We start from the raw sequence: 21,509 nt of genomic DNA on the forward strand, positions 1-21,509 counted from the left end.
TTGTTTATTATTTATTTACCTTATTTATTATCATTATTATTAAAGTTTGATATAGGGCACATGTGCTCATGAGAGAGAGAGACAGTTGAGAAAGCAATCTGCCAGGTCCAGGACTCAAACCATGGTTAGTCAAATGAGAGTTCAGCACCTTAACCACCCACCACTTGCTGGCCCCACTTCTCAATTATTTTATTTTATTTAACTTTATGATTCCATTTAAGCAGTATTAACAGGTAAAAATTATAGAAGCAAATTATGATCTAATATATTAAAGAATTAGAATCAGATTTTTCCTGATATAAAATTAGCAATCTCCAAAACTTAATGAATCTCATTATTCAGTGTCTTTAGATCCTAAACCAGACTCTCTAAAATGTCTGCTGACTTTGACCTTTCAACATCAAAGAGGTCTCTTTATCATGTAAATCTAAGTACTCATGGGTTTCCATGCTCATTCTTCATTTATTGGTTGTACATTTGGACAAGTTACTAAAACTCCTTTGTTTCAGTTTCTTGATAAAACTATGATAATGACACAGTCTACTCACAAGGGCTACTGTGAAGAGTAAATGAGTCAGCCTACCCAAACTTACAACACTGTAATGCACTCAACTCAGTTCTTCGATTTCTATCTCTATTGAAGCCTGTGATGGTTTCACACAGTATCACGCATTTGAACATCATCTATATCCTAATGATGCTCCGATTTCTAGCTCCAGCCCAAGCTTATTTCTCCCAACTATCCAAATGCCTACTTGACATCATTACTCATTCCACATCTTTTTAATAGGCATCCAAATTCTTAATATCCAAAAGAGAAATGTAATCTTCACCTCCAAATCTTTCTTCCACAATGCAAATGGCCACTCTATTCTTTCAACTACTGAAGCTAAAAATCCTGAAGTCCTCTGCTTTCTCTATCTCATTACCCACCTACCCACACCCATCTAAATCACCATTTAAAACCATGTCAGCTCTCCTTTCAAAATACAGAAGGCTGACCCCACAGCCTAGTGGTTAAGAAAAGCTGGACTGCACACATGGCTGACTTGCAGTTCAAATCACAGCCCCGGCACCTAGAAAAACACATCAGGCACATGTTCATATATGTCCTAAATCCCAATAGGATGGAGAAGAGAAGAGATTGTGACATGACCATGCCCCACTGGGGGGTGCTTTCTCCCTCCCTGTGTCTCTCTTTCTTTCTCTAGTGAGTGCACATGCCCTCTGGCAGTCTTATATACAAATAATATTAATGTTTACAAATTACATGTATAACATTTACATATAATTTCATATCTAAACTTTTACATATCCAATATGATTATAAATATTTGTGTAAAAATTAAAATATTCATTTTACTTTATATGTAAAAACTTAGAAATGAAATTACATGTAAATCATAAAAAGTCAGGAAATCTTTTTTATTCAAAAATGCACCATGACTACATGTGCTCATGAGAGAGAGAGACAGTTGAGAAAGCAATCTGCCAGGTCCAGGACTCAAACCATGGTTAGTCAAATGAGAGTTCAGCACCTTAACCACCCACCACTTGCTGGCCCCACTTCTCAATTATTTTATTTTATTTAACTTTATGATTCCATTTAAGCAGTATTAACAGGTAAAAATTATAGAAGCAAATTATGATCTAATATATTAAAGAATTAGAATCAGATTTTTCCTGATATAAAATTAGCAATCTCCAAAACTTAATGAATCTCATTATTCAGTGTCTTTAGATCCTAAACCAGACTCTCTAAAATGTCTGCTGACTTTGACCTTTCAACATCAAAGAGGTCTCTTTATCATGTAAATCTAAGTACTCATGGGTTTCCATGCTCATTCTTCATTTATTGGTTGTACATTTGGACAAGTTACTAAAACTCCTTTGTTTCAGTTTCTTGATAAAACTATGATAATGACACAGTCTACTCACAAGGGCTACTGTGAAGAGTAAATGAGTCAGCCTACCCAAACTTACAACACTGTAATGCACTCAACTCAGTTCTTCGATTTCTATCTCTATTGAAGCCTGTGATGGTTTCACACAGTATCACGCATTTGAACATCATCTATATCCTAATGATGCTCCGATTTCTAGCTCCAGCCCAAGCTTATTTCTCCCAACTATCCAAATGCCTACTTGACATCATTACTCATTCCACATCTTTTTAATAGGCATCCAAATTCTTAATATCCAAAAGAGAAATGTAATCTTCACCTCCAAATCTTTCTTCCACAATGCAAATGGCCACTCTATTCTTTCAACTACTGAAGCTAAAAATCCTGAAGTCCTCTGCTTTCTCTATCTCATTACCCACCTACCCACACCCATCTAAATCACCATTTAAAACCATGTCAGCTCTCCTTTCAAAATACAGAAGGCTGACCCCACAGCCTAGTGGTTAAGAAAAGCTGGACTGCACACATGGCTGACTTGCAGTTCAAATCACAGCCCCGGCACCTAGAAAAACACATCAGGCACATGTTCATATATGTCCTAAATCCCAATAGGATGGAGAAGAGAAGAGATTGTGACATGACCATGCCCCACTGGGGGGTGCTTTCTCCCTCCCTGTGTCTCTCTTTCTTTCTCTAGTGAGTGCACATGCCCTCTGGCAGTCTTATATACAAATAATATTAATGTTTACAAATTACATGTATAACATTTACATATAATTTCATATCTAAACTTTTACATATCCAATATGATTATAAATATTTGTGTAAAAATTAAAATATTCATTTTACTTTATATGTAAAAACTTAGAAATGAAATTACATGTAAATCATAAAAAGTCAGGAAATCTTTTTTATTCAAAAATGCACCATGACTTTTTAGACAACCCAATATTTTATATGTATACAAAACATAATTACTTTTAATCATCTACTTCACTAATATTTTGGTCAAAGCTACTATCATTTCTTATCTGCATTACTGCAAAAGCCTACCCAGACTCCAGCTTTTGCCCTTATTTTCTTTCACTCTACCTTTAAAAAAAATAAATAAAAGAGAGTTTCAAACCTGTCACGATCCTCTTGCTTCAGCCTCTCGAATAGGTGGGTCAATAGGTGCACACCACCATGACCAGCTCCCTCAGACAGTTCTTTCACCATGTTTTTGTTTTCAGACAGGGTGTCACTATGTCATAAGCCTGTCTTAGCCTCTAGAGTAGCTGGGAGTACAACACACATATCCACATCCAGCTCCATGAGACCAAGTCTTACCATGTCGCCCATGTGGCAGTGAACTCACCATTCTCTTGACTCAGCCTCCTAAATAGCTGGGATTACAGGTGTGTGACACTGCCCGTGGCTTTGAGGGTGGGCTGAGAATCAAACACAGACCTCCCATGTGGCCTGAGACTGCCAAGCAGCAGCAGCTACCAGCACATACTAACACGGCTATGCCTCAATTTACTCTTAATACAGAAGCCAGGGTGCTCTTGTAAAAATACATTTTCTGCTTAAAACCTTTTAACAGCTTTCTACCTCAGTCAGAATAAAAATTCATTTCCTTATACTTTCTTTTTTGGGGGAGGAGAGAGGTTTTTGCTATAGGGCACATGCACTTGCCAGAAAGACAGAAAAACATAGAGACAGAAAGCAAGAAGGCACCCCCAAGGGGAAATGGCCACGCCTCAATCCCTTCTCCTCCATTCTCCTCTCAGGATCGTAGGCATGCACGTACACACCCCTGGTGTGAGTTTAAGCCACCAGGTCTGGGACTCAAACCATGGTCAACCCCATGGGAGTCCAACGACATAGCTATTACATCATCTACTGGTCCCTCCTTATACTGACTTTCAAAGGACAACATGACCTAGTCTCTCAAAGTCTCTCCAACCTGGATTTTCTGTTTCCCTCTCTCTCATTCATTCCACTCCACCAACCAGGGTCTCCTTGTTATTCTTACATATCAGACATGTTCTCGTTCTTGGACCTTTCAATTCTATTCCCTATGCCTGAAGTGTTCTTCAGGAGATTCACTCCTTCAAGTCTGCCTCAATGTCACTTTTCCAGTGACAAATAGCCTGTGTGCCCCAACCCACTAACCCATTTGTCAACCAAAATCCCTACTACCCTGTCACAGGATGTATGATTTCTTAATATGTTGTATAATGTAATTTTTTAATCATGTATTGTCTCTCTGTTACTACCAAAATGAAATTTCCATGCTGATAAGACAGATCAATGAATCACAGAATAAAGTTATCTGTTTATATAAATGGATATCTAATTCCATTCTCTCAATCTGTAAGGGAAGAATTTAAGACCCAACTTGACTTTTCTAAGGTCAACCAATAAGCAGCAGATTCCAAAAAGAAGCAAGTCTCGTTGACCCCAGGCCTAGACTTTTTTCCACCAGGACACACTGGTGGAATGTAAGAGAATACATTTAAAAACAAATTTTTAAAACAAGCATACAGACACATAAACACAAACACAGATACAGACAATCCCGAGTTAAAATATTACCATTGCAAAGAAGTAGTACCATACAAGACAATTACATGACTGCACAAAACTTTGATTACTTACCTCTACCCCAGATGTTTTTGATATCTGTGTTATAGTTTCTTTAAATTTATTTGCCTTTTCAAGTTGGGCTTTAAGTTGTTCAGCTAATTCCTTCAAAAAGAAGACAAAAAACAAACAAACAAAAAAGGGAGTCACATGTAGTTTAATTCTTTACTACAGAATATTTCAAATTTATACAGCAGAGGAGAAAAGAGTATAACTAAGACCCATGTGGCCATAAACTTACTTCGATTATCAACTCCTAACCTAATATATTATTTTTAATGAACTTACCTCAGTTACAAACTTCTCAAATACCAGTGGAATTAGTGTATGCTTTGAAGGTAAATTATTATAAGAACACGTTTTTTTTTTTGGGGGGGGGGAGAGATTTTCACTGTAGGGCGCGTGCACTCGCCAGACAGACAGAGAGAGACATAGAGATAGAAAGCGAGAAATCACCCCCCAGGGGGGATGGTCACGCCGCAATCCCTTCTCCTCCATTCTCCTCTCGGGATCTTGGGCACGCACGCACACGCGCCCGGCATGAGTTTTAAGCCACCGGGTCCGGGACCCGAACCGCGGTCGACTACGTGGGAGTCCAGCGACCTAGCCATTACGCTAACTGCTGGTTCCCAAGAACATGTTTTTGACAGGAGATAGGGAGAGGGAGGAACCTTAAGAATGACATAACCTTAAGAATGAGATTTTTATAATACCTAATATATTATGAACTTCAAATACTTACAATTTCAGTTATTTATAACAGCACAATATCTAAAATATTACCTTGAGCCAGCAGGTAGCATGGTATTCAAGGTGCTGGACCCCCACATGGTCAGCCATGGTTCAAGTCCCAGACTCAGCAGATTGAAACACACTGGGCACTTGTGTGTGCACGCCCAAAATCCCAGGAAGAGAATGGAGGAGATGAGATTGCAGTATGGTCATTTCCTTCAAGGAACGATTTCTCACTTTCCCCCTCACCATCTTTCTCTCTCAGGCAAGCACACATGCTTTATAGCAAAATATATTTTTAATTACCTTCTTTATTATTGGTAAGTAATTTGGATTAAAAATTCTGAATATATTTCATTTTTATTCTAGGAAGTCCATAGGAAATTATATAAAACAACTGGCATATAAAGCAATACACCACAAATAATAAATTAATTAGATTCATGTCTCAAATAGAATAACATGCTCCCAAAGTGCTTCCATGAACACTTATTTAAACACTCCTACCATAGATAAACTCTATTCCACTGTTTTAGCTAGTCCTCTGTACTTTCAAAACTCAAACTTCATTTCTGTGTTGTTATTATTGTTGTTGTTAGTTTATCTCTCTCATCAAATTCTCGGTTAAGGAGAAGTTCAATGCTAAGGACTAGATTCAAAGAGGTTAGAGCAGCAAATACAAAATAAGCCTTTTATTGGACACAAAATCAGTAAAAGTATTATACTGTTTGGTTATCATTTGTTTTACTAGAAAGCACTGTAATAATAGTACATCAAAATAGAGAACTACTTAGATTATTTATATTTAGGTTTAAGAAGAGGAAGCAGCAGTTAGCGTAATGGCTATGTCGCTGGACTCCCACGTAGTCAACCGCGGTTCGTGTCCCGGACCTGGTGGCTTAAAACTCACGCCGGGCGCATGTGCGTGCGTGCCCAAGATCCCGAGAGGAGAATGGAGGAGAAGGGATTGCAGCGTGACCATCCCCCCTGGGGGGTGATTTCTCGCTTTCTATCTCTATGTCTCTCTCTGTCTGTCTGGCGAGCGCACGCACCCTACAGTGAAAATCTCTCCAAAAAAAAAAAAAAAGAAGAGAGTTAAACCATTACCACGATTGAATTTATTTTATTAAGACATAAAACAGGTGCCGGCAGGCATTGTAGGGGTTAAAGGGGACTAGACTCCCACATGGCCGACAGTGGTTCAAGTCCCAAACCTGGTAGTCTGCTTTTTCACTTGGCCCCTCTCTCTCTCTCTCTCTCTCTGGTCAAATTAAAAAAAAATAAATAAAGTTGAATAAAATAATTCTTTAAAAGAAAAAGACATGGAACACTAGCTGGCTATGCCATTCTGCCTGTGCATTTTACTATACACATATTACTGTGCATCATTTTAATGAGCATACACTAATATAAGAAACAAATGAATGAATAGGAGCCAGTAGGTGGCATAGTGGTTAAGGCACTAGACTCCCACATGGCAGACTGTGGTTCTAGTCCTGTACCTGGCAGCCTGAAAAACAGGTGCACATGTAAGCATGCCCAAAATCCCAGGAGAAGGGACTGCAGAGTAGCCGTCCCCCCAGGAGGTGATTTCTCACATTCCTTCTCACTGTCTTTCTGGCGAGCACATGTGTTCTACGGCAAAAACCTTAAAACAAACAAATAAATAAAAGAAATAAATACAGCATTACAAATCATCTCTATTTCTATTCATTTCTGAGGTGAATCAGTCTTATTATGAGAACTAGACGAGCTAACTTAGACCAAGCATCCAAGCATCTAAGGAAGAAACAGGCGCAAACACACTGCCTCTTCATTCCTAAATAAATACATTAACCACCTCTTTTCCGCCTTTTCTCTTTTCTTTTTTTTTTTTTTTTTTTTTGGTCACAGGGCACACATGATTGCCAGAGAGAGAGAAAGAAAAATAGGAAAAGTGAGAAAGTACTCCCCTCTGGGAGATCACAATCCCTTCTCCTCCATTTCTCCTTCCTTTTAAGATTTTGGGCATGCACATACATGCCTGTCATGTTTCTCAAGCCACAGGGGTCAGGACTAAGAATTGCAGTCACTCAGTGGGATTCAGCCACCTTAATCACCATGAGCTGGCCCTAGCTATCCTTTTCTTAAAGCTCATTTTTTAGGTTCCTACATAAAGTAATTAAGAGAGTAATAAGCCTTTTTTTAAAAATATTTGTTTACTATTGTTAATATTTTAATTTTGCTATAGGGCATATGCACTCATGAGAGAGAGAAGCAAGCAAGCTGCAGGTCCAGTACGCAAACCACAGTCAGCCATGTGGAAGTCCAGTGCCCCAACACCTCATCACCTGCCAGCCCCATGATATACGGTGAAAATGGGAGAGCAGACAGTGACATCTTTATCTCTCTCAAATATGCTCAGAAATTCAAGAATAAAGTAAATATCAAAGTTAAAAAAAGGAAATCAAAAATATGCAGTTTAGGTCAGCGAATGGCATAATGGTTAAGATGCTAGATTCCCACATGGCCAACCAGAGTTTGAGTCCCAGACCTGGTGGCTTAAAATTCATGCCTGGCGTGTGTGTGCACGTGGCCAAAATCCAAAGAAGAGAATGGAGGAGAGGAATTGTGGCATGGTCATCTTCCTCCCCCCTCCCACACCTGCAGGATGATTTCTCACTTTGTCTCTGTCTGTCCGGAGAGTGTACATGACCTATAGCAAAAACTCCCTTAAAAAATAATAATAATAATGTAGTTCCAAGGGATCTTAAATTTCAGAAACCTGACAGAAAAAGTAGTTAATTTATTTAAAAGTAGACAGTACTGCTTCTAGAAATGCTTAAGAATTTGAGGAATCATAGGGACCAGCAGTTGGCGTAATGGCTATGTCGCTGGATTCCCAAGTAGTCGACTGCAGTTCGAGTCCTGGACCCTATGGCTTAAACTCATGCCAGGCACATGTGTGTGCGTGCCCAAGATCCCAAGAGGAGAATGGAGAAGAGATTGTGGCATGGCCATCCCCCCAGGGGTGATTTCTCGCTTTCTGTCTGTCTCTCTCTATATCTTTCTGGCAAGTGCACGCACCCTATAGTAGAGACCTCTCTCCCCCCCAAAAAAAGAATTTAAAGACTCATGAAGCAGCAGTTATTTTCACAGTGTGCTATATTCACACCATTGTCACACTTCTGAAATTACCTGTAAGATAAATATTTAATCCCTATTCTCCAAAAGAATAACATTCAAGAGTCTTACCAGATTCCCCATCATCTCTGCCTTGATAATCTTGGCTCCCAACTTGTTCTTCTCATCAACACTCAGGATGTGGAGGGACTCATCTTCTGGACTACTGTTGGAACAGGGCAGATTAAGAGCATCTGAAATACAGGTACAATGCAAGTAACAGCATCAAGACTCAAATGATCAAGACCCCAAAGCATTTAACATCAGTAGCAGGTAATGATTCTAATATATAAAAATTAAACTCATAAATCAACTATTTATGCTTCTCTGTTACAATGCCATGATGGCCTATGGCAATAATAACAAATGATCAAAGTCTCACGAACAATGAGCTAAATAATACAAATAAACTATTTTTCACTATTAAGTATCAGATACTCATAATTTTAAAAAGGAAACAAAAACGATCAGGTCATCAAAAATGTCATGACACATTTTTGCATAGAAAAACAGAAAAATATGTCCTGACTTTTCCCTCGACCCAACAGAATCAAGCCATCCTTCTATACATCTTTGGAAACATTTCTTATTCAATGTAATAAATTGTCGATAATCTAAGAAACTTTAATCAGAAAATGACATATTTAACTGCATTCACAGAATAAAAGCAATGATCATGTGTTCTTTGCAATCAGTCAAGAACATAGCATGTAGTCAAACAACATAAAGATAAAAATGAGATGATGTGTGAAACTTACACTACAGATCCTGTGTCAAATCCAAACCAACAATCACAAAAAAGAGAGAGAGAAATTTCTGGCCAAGGTCAGATTATCCCAGCTTACTGCCTTAAAAAGAATTCAAGGATAGAGTACAGGAGGCAGACCGAGCCTGAAGACTCCTGCCTAGAGGCAAACATAGCTAAGAACTGTACCAGAGAGAAAGCTACACAGTGAGAAAATCCCAGAGAACTGCTAAAGGTTCCCTTTGCGTGTCTGGCAAAAACCCCCTGTGGTTAAGCAAAGGTCTTTCTCAAAGGCTTAGAGGTACAATTTGTACTCCTTGGAATACTGTCCAATCCCACTAGCCAGACCAGGAAACCTCCTAATTCAGAAGTATCTGGGTGGAATAGGGTCTTGTCTCATTAGTGGGAAATAAGAAGTCCTAAATACCGGTGCCGGTCTGCCTAGCAAATGTTACAAGCAGGTGTTAAAAGGTTGGGCTGTCAGGAAAGTAAAGTAGTGACACATTTTTGCATAGGGAAACAAAGAAAAAGATATCATGACTTCACCAACAACCTAACAGTTTCCATTTAACAGTCAGAAGAAAATTGCTCAAGGATATTTATACAAATCAGAAATATCTAGCACTTGACATGGTAAAATCCGTAGTACTAGTACCTAATCAAAGATTATCGGAAGTGCAAATAATTTTTTTAAAAAAGAAATCTGTAACTATTGGGTCATCGAAAAAGTCATGACATATTTTTCTATGCAAAAATGCATCATGACTTTCCTGATGACCCAACAGAAGAAAACATTTTCAGTCAAATTCAACTCAGAACTGATACTGGGGCCAGCAATGGCGTAGCGGTTACATTGCTAGACTCCCACATGGCTGGCTGAGGTTCGAGACCTGGACTTGGTGGCTTGAAACTCATCCCAGGAGCAGGTGTGAGCATGCCCAAAAGCCCAGAATCCCAAGAGGAGAATGAAGAAGAGACTGTCATGTGGCCATTCTCCCTGGGGGTGAGAGGAATTTCTCACTTTCCCTCTCACTGTCTCTGTCTTGTCTCTCTCTGGCAAGCGCACACACCCTAAAGCAAAAATCTCTAGAAAGAAAAAAAGAATAAAGAACTGACTGACACCTAAGAAACAGCAGTCAAGGATATTAAAAGTTATCATTCTAACTATCCTCCATATATTTAAAAAGTTAGGGGCAATAAAGACAAAAAGGAAAAAAGAAACTCAATTAAATTGCTACAGATAAAAACTACAATTTCTCATATATTTAAGGTGAAGTATCATTAAAAAATAACATACTTTCATTCCCCTCATATTCTTTTAGTATACATTTTAAAAAACAATTAAAATGAACAGTAGGGGCACTGCATTCATGGAAACAAAATGTTATTACTTTTTATGTGCTTTTGCGGATTGAGCTATTGCTTCTATCATTATGCACTTTATTGTATGAAAAATAATTTTTAGTAATTTTTTTCAAATTAAACTCTGAGGTACATGTCATTTTTATTGTATTGTAAATGTAATTTATTTGAAGTTTGGGCAACCCAATCATATTTCTATAAAAGTTTTTACTTAATAGTCAACATAACTTTTCTCTATTTGCATTCTTTGCTATTTGATTAATTTTCACAAATTCTCTACTTCAAAATTTTACTTCTGTGATTATGTGAAAATTCTAGATATTAAATGTCTACAAGTACATAAAATGCAAAATAACCATAAGATATGCCCTTTCTGACGAGCATCAGGGCAATTCTACACGCATCAAGTCTGCGTGTTCCAGGTCTGCCTCTCCGACTCCTGTTTCCTACGCAAGAAACTGTTTATTTCCTGTTACTCAGATAATACTGTCCAACTCATAAACATAACTTTTGGAGTCATTTTAAAATGCACAAACAATACTTCCAACACTACCTGCCCATTTTCTCCCACTCAAGCATATTCCATATATTATTGAGAGATTAACGTATTGGTAAGCACTCTGCCAAGATGAGAAAGATTACAAAGAAATATACCCTGACCTCAAGTGGCTGCCACATCATACAGTCCAAAATGCTACGACCGAACTTCAAAAAACCCACAGAAAACATGTATGAGGAAAAAACTATTCTTTGGGGCCGACCCCAAAGTGCAGGGATTAAGTGTTGTACATGGAAAGGCAGATCCCACATGGTGACCATAGTATGAATTCTGGTCCTGGTAGCTCAAAAATCATGCTGCAAGCACATATGCACGGATGCCCCAAATCCTGACAGGATGGAACAATGGAGAAAAAAGGACTGTGGCCTGACCACCTTGCCCTGATTGAAGGGTGCTCTCTTCTCCCTGCCTCCCAATTCCCTAGTATCACATGAGCCCTCTAGTCAAAAAAAAAGTGTGTGTGTGTGTGTATATATATATATATATATATATATATATATATATATATATATATATATATATATATATATATATATATATATATATATATATATATATATATATATATATATATATAAAATTTTTAACTATCCATGGATCTCAACTTTCTTGCAACAAAATTAATCTTTTTTAAAATAATTGTTTAATTTTATTTATTATTATTCAATTTGTCAAGAGAGTGAGAGAGATAAAGAAAGCAAGCTGCCAGATCTGGGACTTGAACTGTGGTCAGCCATGTGGGAATCCAGCACCTTCACCATCACACCACCTGTTGACCCCATCTGTTTGTTTGTTTGTTTGTTTGTTTTAAGTTTTGCTATAGGGTGTATGCACTCACCCAGTTTGTTTGTTTTAAATTTTGCTATAGGGTGTATCCACTCACCAGACAGAGAGAGAGAGAGAAATGATCTCCTAAGAGGGAAGGCCAGATGGCCACACTGCAATCCCTTTTCCATTCTCCTCTCCGGATCCTGAGCATGCATTACATGCACACACACCCAGGATGTTTTTCAAGCCGCCAAGTCCAAAACTCAAAAACTGCAGAGTTAGCCATGTGGGAACCAACCACCTGAACCACCATGCCACCAACTGGCCCAAAATTCATTTTTTTAAATTTATTTATTTTAATTTTTTGTTTTTAATTAATTATTTTACATTCATTCACTGAGCATTGTCACAACATACAAAATGTGATTTCCCATCCAGAATATGCTGCATAGTAGCTTACTCATACATACAGGAAGTCAAAACCTCCCAAAACTCATATTTTAATTCCATTTTTTCACAAACTTCTTGACGACCACTCTTATTTGCAAATCTTCAACTATATCATGCTGTTTCCTACCTCCATGTTTTTCCTTACAAGTTGGTTGCTCTTTCCCATTCACTACCTAACAGGTTCATCCTTTAAGACCTCACAACTTTCCTGACACAACTTCTCTGGACTCTATTTTCCCTAATTTTATCCCAAAGGAGCTCATCATCTGTTCCTGTAACTACTGTAGCTATGAATAATACCTATATTTATCCCTGAACATACAAGCACAGCATTTATGTACCATATCCACCAACACAGCTGTATGACGGCCCCTCCTATACTGTGAATTCCTTGAATTTAGCAACTATTTCCATTTTCATACCATGCCTAGGAAACTTAGAAACATTCACTAATATAGAAGAGTAGCAGAATAAATTCATTAAAGTAATCTAACATAAATTAATAAATGATGCACAAATATCCACCTGTTACTTCATTCTTTGTCACACCAGTCCAGATATATCTTTTAAAATCTAAATGTGTGTGAGAAACAGTCTGTTTCTCAAACTTTCACTATCCAGAGATCAATTAAGGGGAAAATGATGTGTACCTGAACCAATAATGTTAAGAGTAATTTTGTTTCGGGAACCAGCAGTTAGCGTAATGGCTATGTCCCTGGACTCCCACGTGGTCAGCCGCGGTTCACATCCCAGACCCAGTGGCTTACAATTCACGCCGGGCACGTGTGCGTGCGTGCCCAGGATCCCGAGAGGAGAATGGAGGAGAAGGGATTGCAGCGTGATCATCCCCCCTGGGGGGGTAATTTCTCGCTTTCTGTCTCTATGTCTCTCTCTCTCTGGCGTGGGCACACGCCCTATAGCAAAAACCTCTCCAAAAAAAAAAAAAAGAGTAATTTTGTTTCTTTTAAGTTCATCAAAATTTAAGGTGAAAAATAAGCTAACAGCAGTAAAAAAGGAAAATTAAAAAAAAACCCAGAACAATGAGAGGACACTTCAATTTTGTGAAATGTGTGTGTCAATGAAATTGACGGCACCTTTTTTTTTTTAACCAACTGTGGTCCATGCATAGACAAAGTGGATCACCAATATTCTGGGGACATGATGTAAAAATACTGATCTATGTCATAAAGAAGGAATTCTTAAATTTTCTCCCCTGTCACCCATAGCCTGTAACCATATTTCTATTTACCTTTCCATCCATAGCTAATCTCATACATAAACTGGATGTCATTATTTATCCACACTAACCTCACAGATTGTGTTCAACAGACCCATCTATCATCTCTCAACATGTTTAGCTTCTTCTACAATGGATATTGACACTTTTGCATTAAAATATAAACATGTTCAAGTATCTACACTTTAAAAGTGAGAGGCACTTCGTCTAACCCATTTCTCCCATGTATAATTTCTATCTCTACCACCCCATAAGTCACATGTCATAATTTAGCTTAAAAAATTTGCATCTTATGCCCTCTTTTACAATAAAATATTCTTGATTAAGCTGACAAATATGTCTACTATTGTCCATGCAAAGAGCACATCTTTTATCTCTTTTTTTCTTTTGTTTTTGCTTGCTGTTAGGGCATGCACACTTGCCAGAGGCTGACAGACACACAGAGAATGAAAATGAGAAATCACCTCCCAACATGGACAGCCATGCCAAAATCCCTTCTCCATTCTCCTATAAGCACACATGCCTAGCATGTTTTTCGTTGCTGTTCTTGTTTTGTCTTTTTAAAGATTTTTGCCTTAAGGCACATGCTAGAGAACAAGAGACAGACACAGTGAGAGAGAAACTGAGAAATCACCCTCCAAGGCGGATGACCATGCAGCAATCCTTTCTCGTCCATTCTCCTTCTGGGATCTTGGGTACACATGCACACACTCTAGGCATAATTTTCAAGCCACTGGGTCCACGACTCAAACTGTGGTCAGTTGTGTGGGAGTCGAGCGACGTAACCACCACATCATCTGCTGGTCCCAAACTAACATGTTTTTCAAGTCACCAGGTCCAGGACACAAACTGCAAGGTCAGTCATATGAGATCCAGCCACCTTAACTTCGGAGCCACTCGATGGCCCATCTTTTGTCATTTTATTTTACTTTTTAAAATTTTTACTTTTCTGAGAAACTTTCCTTTACCCCTCACTTCTCAGGATGCAAAATCAGAGATTCGGTCACAGAAGGGCAATGAAAGGAAAACCCCTAAGTTTCAGAATGATAACTAGACTCTCAAAGAGAGTCTTTAAAAAAGGTGACTTCCATGTCATAAAAAGACTAACATGTTTCAAATCTGTGTGTGTGTGTGTGTGTGTGTGTGTGTATGTGAATATTTTCTAACATGAATTTATCAGTAGATGAAAAGTAGATTAGTATATGAAAGTATATATAAGAATTCAATATCTCTTGTACCAGTATTTTAGTATCAACAGTTACTTCAACACACTTCATATAATGTTAATGGGTAGTAAAATTAAAATGAGAGTTCTTGGAACCAGCAGATGATGCAATGGTTATGTCATTGGACTCTCACATATTTGACCAAGGTTTTGAGTCCCAGACCTGGTGGCTAAAAACTCATGTCAGGTGCATGTAAATCCATGCCCAAAATTCCAAAAGGAGAATGAAGAAGGAACTGCAGCATGGTCATCTCCCTTGGGGTGATTTCTCACTTTCTGTCTCTTAGTCTCTCTGTCTCTCCAGTGAGCACAGGTGCCCTATAGCAAAACCCTCTCTTTCAAAAAAAAAAAAAAGAGAGCAAGAGAGTTGTTGGTTGGTCCAGTCAAATCAGCAAAACAGCAATGCACTAAAAAGCTGTACTCTATACGCTGGAACCACCTAAGAGGCCAGGGTTCAATGCTAGTCCACCCTAAAGGCCAGGTGTACTAGTGTGCACCTGCAGTCCCAGTGACTTGGAGAGCGTAAAGCAGGAGAATTATGAAGCTGGCCTGGGCAAGACCCTATCTAAAAAAGAACTGGGCATGGAGCTGTCAGGCACAAAATGACTGAAAAATATACATTATTTTATTAAGATCACACAAAAACTCTGCTTTGTAACTAAAACCAGAAAATAGACCTTTCCCTTCTCTAAGCATTAATAATGATGAAAAATGTTTTGCAAAAAGTATCACAACACCTTCAATTATCCTGTAAAAATTAAAAAGTTCAAGCGTTCTCTTTTCTAAGATTACTGCTTTATGTGTTCTTTTCTTTTTTTTTTTTTTTTTTTTTTTTTTTTTTTTTTTTTTTTTTTTTTTTTTTTTGCTATAGGGCACATGCGCTCACCAGAAAGACAGAGAGAGACAGAGAGACAGAAAGCGAGAAATCACCCGCCAGGTGGGGATGGCCACGCTGCAATCCTTTCTCCTCCATTCTCCTCTCAGGAACTTGGGCACGCACGCACATACGCCCGGCGTGAGTTTAATCCACCGGGTCCAGGATGTGAACCATGGTCAACTACATGGGAGTCTAGCAACATAGCCATTACGCTAACTGCTGGTACCAGAAGTCCTCTTTATAATTAATTTCTAAAAAGTAAACCCTACTTTCCCATTAAAATGTACCCTCTGTAAAACCCATATGTGCGTGCATGCGCACACACACACATACACACACACACACACACACACACACACACATAAAAAAACACTGGCTGAAAATTTCTGAGGAAGAATCAATTAGAATAGCTGTAGCCCAATGAGGTTTTGGAAACCTTGAGGATACTATATTATTCTTCTCCTGGCACTGTCCACAGATCTCCTATTAATAATTCTTTTCTTACCATTTATTCTCACATTTCCTCCCCTGCTGAAGGATCCCATGACTACACTCTAAGCCTTCAGAACATACCATCCTTTTCTTGCCCTTCTGGGTTATAACAACAAACTGTGCCAAGAATGACATCCACAGGTGAAGACACAAATGAATTAGTTTCTGATATTAAACTTAAAAATCTAAGTTAAAGACATTAATTTTTCTTCATATTACATATGATTATAGATTTTAAATTCTTGAAAGTACTTAGCTAATATATTTTCCAACAAAAGAAAAATATACACCAACACATTTCATCTCTAGGAATAATAAGCTTAAAGCTCTTAATCATACAGGCAACTACTGGAAAATGTTCATTGGTTCTAAAATTCCCTAGTGTTCTGGCATTCTTTAAAAATGTAATGTGGGGGCTGGCAGGTGGCATGGTAGTTAAGGGCACTGGACTCCCACATGGCTGACTGTGGTTCAAGTCTCAAACCTGGCAGCTTGCTTTCTCAATTTCCCTGTCTCTCTTACTCTGTCCCTCTCTGGTCAAATTTAAATAAATACATGAATAAATTAGCAAATTTAAATAAACTAATTCTTAAAAAATGTAAAGTATTTCCAAGATAATGTTCAAACAAACTAACAACTTCTAACAATCTATTATTGAATCTTCTGAGACATTGCTCAAGATCCTATTCTACTTTATAACATTCTACACAATCAGAAATCTTTTCTCTTATGTACACTGGATGATTCCTAGACTTTTCTTTCTCTCTCCAGCTAATCAAGGAATTCACAGAAAACCTCAAACTCTGTGTAATATCAAAATTAACACAGCTAACAAGAATACTGTCCACATATAAACAACAAAAAAGGCATGTCTGTGTGTGTTTGTGTGTGTGTATACATGTGTATTCTAGTTGGTGCCTGTTACAATAAATCAGAAGTTTACAATTTAAAGAAGACACACAAATATAAATAATCAGATAATCAGATGGAATGCTAACATTGTAAAACTGCTTTATATACTCTGCTTAGCCACAGTTACAGAAATTAAGACCTACTGACTACCCAAATATTAGGTTAACTCTAATGCTATCAGAGAGTAAGAACCTCATCCTACCAACAACTAGGGACTAGAAATACTTTACCACTCAGGGTACTTAGAGTGAGGTCTGAACAATTACATAGTGCACACTGCCTTAGACATTCTCTTATCTCTGCCATGCTTATTCAGTCAACGCAACTGGATTTTGCCTTCAGTTTCCTGAGAGCAAAGCCCTAGACTGAACCAGATCCCATGTGACTGGGGGTTCAATCACTCAGTCCACATTTATCGGCTTTCTGCCAGTCACAGTTACACGGGTGCTTCATAATCTACTGCTTCCGATGGAGTCATTAACAAAAGCAACGAATCAGATTTAAGACTCCAAATCATAAGGCTTGTATCTACTGTTACCACTTACTTCTATTATTTCCTAAAGCCTTTTCCTTTAGTGTACCAATCATTTGGTGGCATTTTTTTTTTAAACATAATTCAATGATCATTCAAGTTTTTCATTATCCTTGGAACACTGTCAATCTCCAACAGGATTACCCCTATGGCTAAATCAGGGTTCTCCTAGACTTGATCCACTTAACCTGAGTTTGTCTTCTGACCCAGCTCTACACAAGTGCAACAGGTACAATAACAAAGTCAGTTACCACTACGTATTTTCCTAGTCATTAGATGTTACAATCACTACTTTATGTTTTACATTTAACACCCTAAAGTAATCTTTAAAATCCATCAATTGCCCAAAATGGATTATTTCTTTCTCTGCAAAACAACAATCATAATTCATGCTTCCCTCTGCAGGATCTTTAACAGGTCTTTGTTACTTCAACTATGGGCTGTCGCAACACATTTTCGTTTAGTCTAGACCTCCTGTAGACCTGCAGTATGTGTAATTATGATTATGTTAACAATGAGGTAAATGCCTTAACAAGTAATATGGCACTGGTAACAAAAACAACCGAAATATCTCCTTTAAAAGAGATATCCACATCCACTTTAAAGATTAACTTGGTGTTTTTAAATTTTAAAAATAGCAACAAATTTTCAGCAAACATACCTACTGAATTCTAGCTCTTTTTAAAATAAACTAAAATACAATTCACTAAGTAATATTACTGTATTGTTTAATGTCCCTATTTTATCTCTTCCATCAATTTGAAGGAAGAGGAGACTATACTCGTATCTGGTAAGCGATGTTCTAAAAATACAGTTCAGTTCTTTGAATCCTCTAGACCTCAATATTCATTTATCAATTTAAAAAAAAACAAATGATAAAATACTCAGCAAATGCTAAAAATACAGTTCAGTTCTTTGAATCCTCTAGACCTCAATATTCATTTATCAATTTAAAAAAAAAATGATAAAATACCCAGCAAATGTAGAGTGTGTTTCCTGCAGGTGTTCTTTCTTTGAAGGGTCACCTCTTAAGCTCTCAGCCTGTGATTTTTCTCTCGTGTCTTCTGCAATGTGTTGATACTCCAGGCTGCTACTGCTTTCCGATGACTTTTGATTTGAATGTTTCTTTTTTCTTTCCCTTCCTTCAGATTGATTCCATGTTAAAGTTTCTTCATTACTCTCGGATGGTTTTCTAAAACCACAATGCAAAGAACTCTGAGTTCCTAACGCTGAAGATGAACTAGATGGCTCATAATGCCTGTGCTTGCTGTGACTTGACAGCTCTTCATCATCCGAGGGTCTTAAGAATTTAGGTCTCAAATTTCCAGAAGAAAAATCTTGACTTTGCCTTGGGTTGGTTTGTCTTCTACACAATTCCGAAGACCCAGATCGCTTATCTTTTTCATCACCACTAAACTTATCTTTATTGCTACTGTTTGCAGTGTCTGTTGTATCATATCTATCCCTTGAACGTTTATATTTTAGTAAGTCTGATTTTCTACTTTCTTGACTACTTTGTGCTTTATCTGAAAAAGTTGGTTTCCTCCACCGTTCCTGTCTGTAATTGTCTCTTGAGCATGCCGTTTTTTCAGCTTCTTCTAATTTTGACTGAAATATTTCCATTGACTAAAAAGAGAGAAATTAAAGACATTGAAAATTAAGAAAGGCTCAATGACTTGCCCTAGCATACTGCTGTGCTGTGACACTGTCAAGTGACAAAACAAAAGAAAAATCCACCAAAGGAAGGTAAAGGACCCATATAATCATCCTACACTGAAATGAATACTTCAAAAATACACAAGTAAACAATGAGAAGGTACCAAGTAACAAAAAAGATCTCAAAATTATAGTTACTTAAGCCAAACACCCTATACTAATACAAAGTAATAAAGAAAACAGAAACACACTTTTAAAAAAATAATAATTTTTACTGGTATTAGTAGATCAAGAGGTTACTATATTGCTAAAACATTAACTGACTCTGCTGAAAAAAGAACAGTTCAAGAATATCAAAGACTGGTGGGACCAGTAGTTAGCATAATGGCTATGTCACTGAACTCCCATGTAGTCGACCGCGGTTCAAGTTCTGGACCCGGTGGCTTAAACTCACACCGGGTGCATGTGTGTGCATGCCCAAGATCCCAAGAGGAGAATGGAGGAGAAGGGATTGTGGCGTGGCCATCCCCCCTGGGAGGTGATTTCTCGCTTTCTGTCTCTGTCTTTCTGGCAAGCACAAGCGCCCTGTAGCAAAAACGTCTCAAAAAAGAAAAAAAGAATATCAGAAACTGGGAACAGCAGATGACACATAATGGTTATGTCTCTAGACCCCCATGTGGTCGACTGTGGTTCAAGTCCTGGACCTGGAGACTTAAAATTCACAGTGGGAACATGCGCATTTGTGCCCAAAATCCTGAGAGGAGAGTGGAGAAGAAGGAACTGTGGCATGGCCAGCCCCTCTGTGGGGGGTGATTTCTCACTTTCTGTCTCTCTGTCTCTCCCAAGCACCCACGCCCTATAGCAAAAAAAACTCTCTTAAAAAATAAAAAAAAGACTTATAAATGGAAAACTGTCCAAATAAACAAAAAATGCCCAGATATACTGAAAAGAAGAATAGAAAATTCTTAAGACCAAATTCACCTGGGAATTCTGTAGTTTAAAGAAAGACAGCAAATAAAAATAAGATATAAAAAAAGGAGAAACAAAACATGGACCAATAATTCTAGAAAATCTAATACATATGTACTAGAGGGAAATGATAAAAAGAAATTATTAACTTAAAAAGTACTGCATCTCTTATCTGTGGAGGATACCTCCCAAGACCCTCAGTGGATGCCTAAAACCATGAACTGCTTTTTCCTATGAATAGGTATATCTGATAAAGTTTAATCTATAATTAGGGACATTAAGATATTAACACAACAATAACTAATAATAAAATAGAACAACTATAACAAGATGTAGTAATAAACATTATGTGAATGTAGTCTCCCTCTCTCTCTAATATATCTTATTCTACTATATAGTACTCACCAATTTTTGGACTGTAATTTGGACCACAAGTAACAAACTATGAAAAGCAAACTGGCAAAGGGCAGACTACTATGCATGGAAAAATTTTCCCCAGCTGATTTTCCAGATCAGAAGGGCTCTACTGCCTTAGAGGAAAAGATTAAAAGAAAAAAAAAAAAAAACCCTAAGGTATATAACTTATTACCTACAAAGGAAAGAAAGTAATATTAACAGGTTTTCATCACCAATACCAAATAGAAAATAGAATAACAATCAATTTTTTTTAAAAATTGTTTGGCTATAATTCCATATTTTTTAAAAAATCAGTTAATAGTCAAACTATTGTTCCCTGTATAAGCAAAGGAAAACCATTTTCAAAACTGTAAGTACTCCAGGGACCAGCAGTTAGCATAATGGCTATGTTGCTGGACTCCCACGTAGTCGACCGCGGTTCAAGTCCTGGACCCGGTGGCTCAAACTCATGCCGGGCACATGTGCATACGTGTCCAAGATCCCGAGAGGAGAATGGAGGAGAAGGGATTGCGGCGTGGCCATCACCCCCGGGGAGTGATTTCTCGCTTTCTGTCTCTGTCTCTCTCTGGCTTTCTGGCGAGCGCACGCGCCCTATAGCAAAAACCTCTCCAAAAAAAATGTATAAGTACTCTGAAGGGCTATCACTTACTAAATCAGGAGAAACAAATCAAAAATGATGAATAAGCCAAACCATAAACAAATAGGGATCAAGACCTCTGAATAATGATGACACACCATAAACCAAATGGCAATTGTAATGGCCAAGTCTCAATAACTGCTCTTAAAGTTGCAAAGTTTAATAAAATCTTTAAGGAAAAGATGCATCATACATAGAAACACAGAGTAGAAATGTGGTTACAAGAGATCGGGAAATGGGATGAT

General features: G+C 37.8%; 1 protein-coding gene across 3 annotated transcripts in view; it reads right to left on the reverse strand.

Annotated features, from left to right (window-relative positions):
• Window positions 1-21,509, reverse strand: part of CWF19L2 (CWF19 like cell cycle control factor 2) — a 101,972-nt gene that overhangs the window by 61,665 nt on the left and 18,798 nt on the right. For 2 of the 3 annotated variants that reach the window (XR_003549769.1, XM_006150942.3), the window contains exons 8-10: window positions 18,559-19,211; window positions 8,499-8,592; window positions 4,548-4,637 (exon numbers count right to left, since the gene is read on the reverse strand). Coding sequence is in view for 2 of the 3 variants with exons in the window: in XM_006150942.3 (XP_006151004.1) it covers window positions 4,548-4,637; window positions 8,499-8,592; window positions 18,559-19,211 (837 nt within the window). In the remaining variant the exon portion in view is untranslated. The remainder of the gene's footprint in view (window positions 1-4,547; window positions 4,638-8,498; window positions 8,593-18,558; window positions 19,212-21,509) is intronic. The other variant, XM_006150943.3, reaches the window with a different exon arrangement.

The sequence above is a fragment of the Tupaia chinensis genome, unplaced genomic scaffold, assembly GCF_000334495.1.
Source record: "Tupaia chinensis unplaced genomic scaffold, TupChi_1.0 Scaffold000311_2, whole genome shotgun sequence".
NCBI lineage: Eukaryota > Metazoa > Chordata > Mammalia > Scandentia > Tupaiidae > Tupaia > Tupaia belangeri.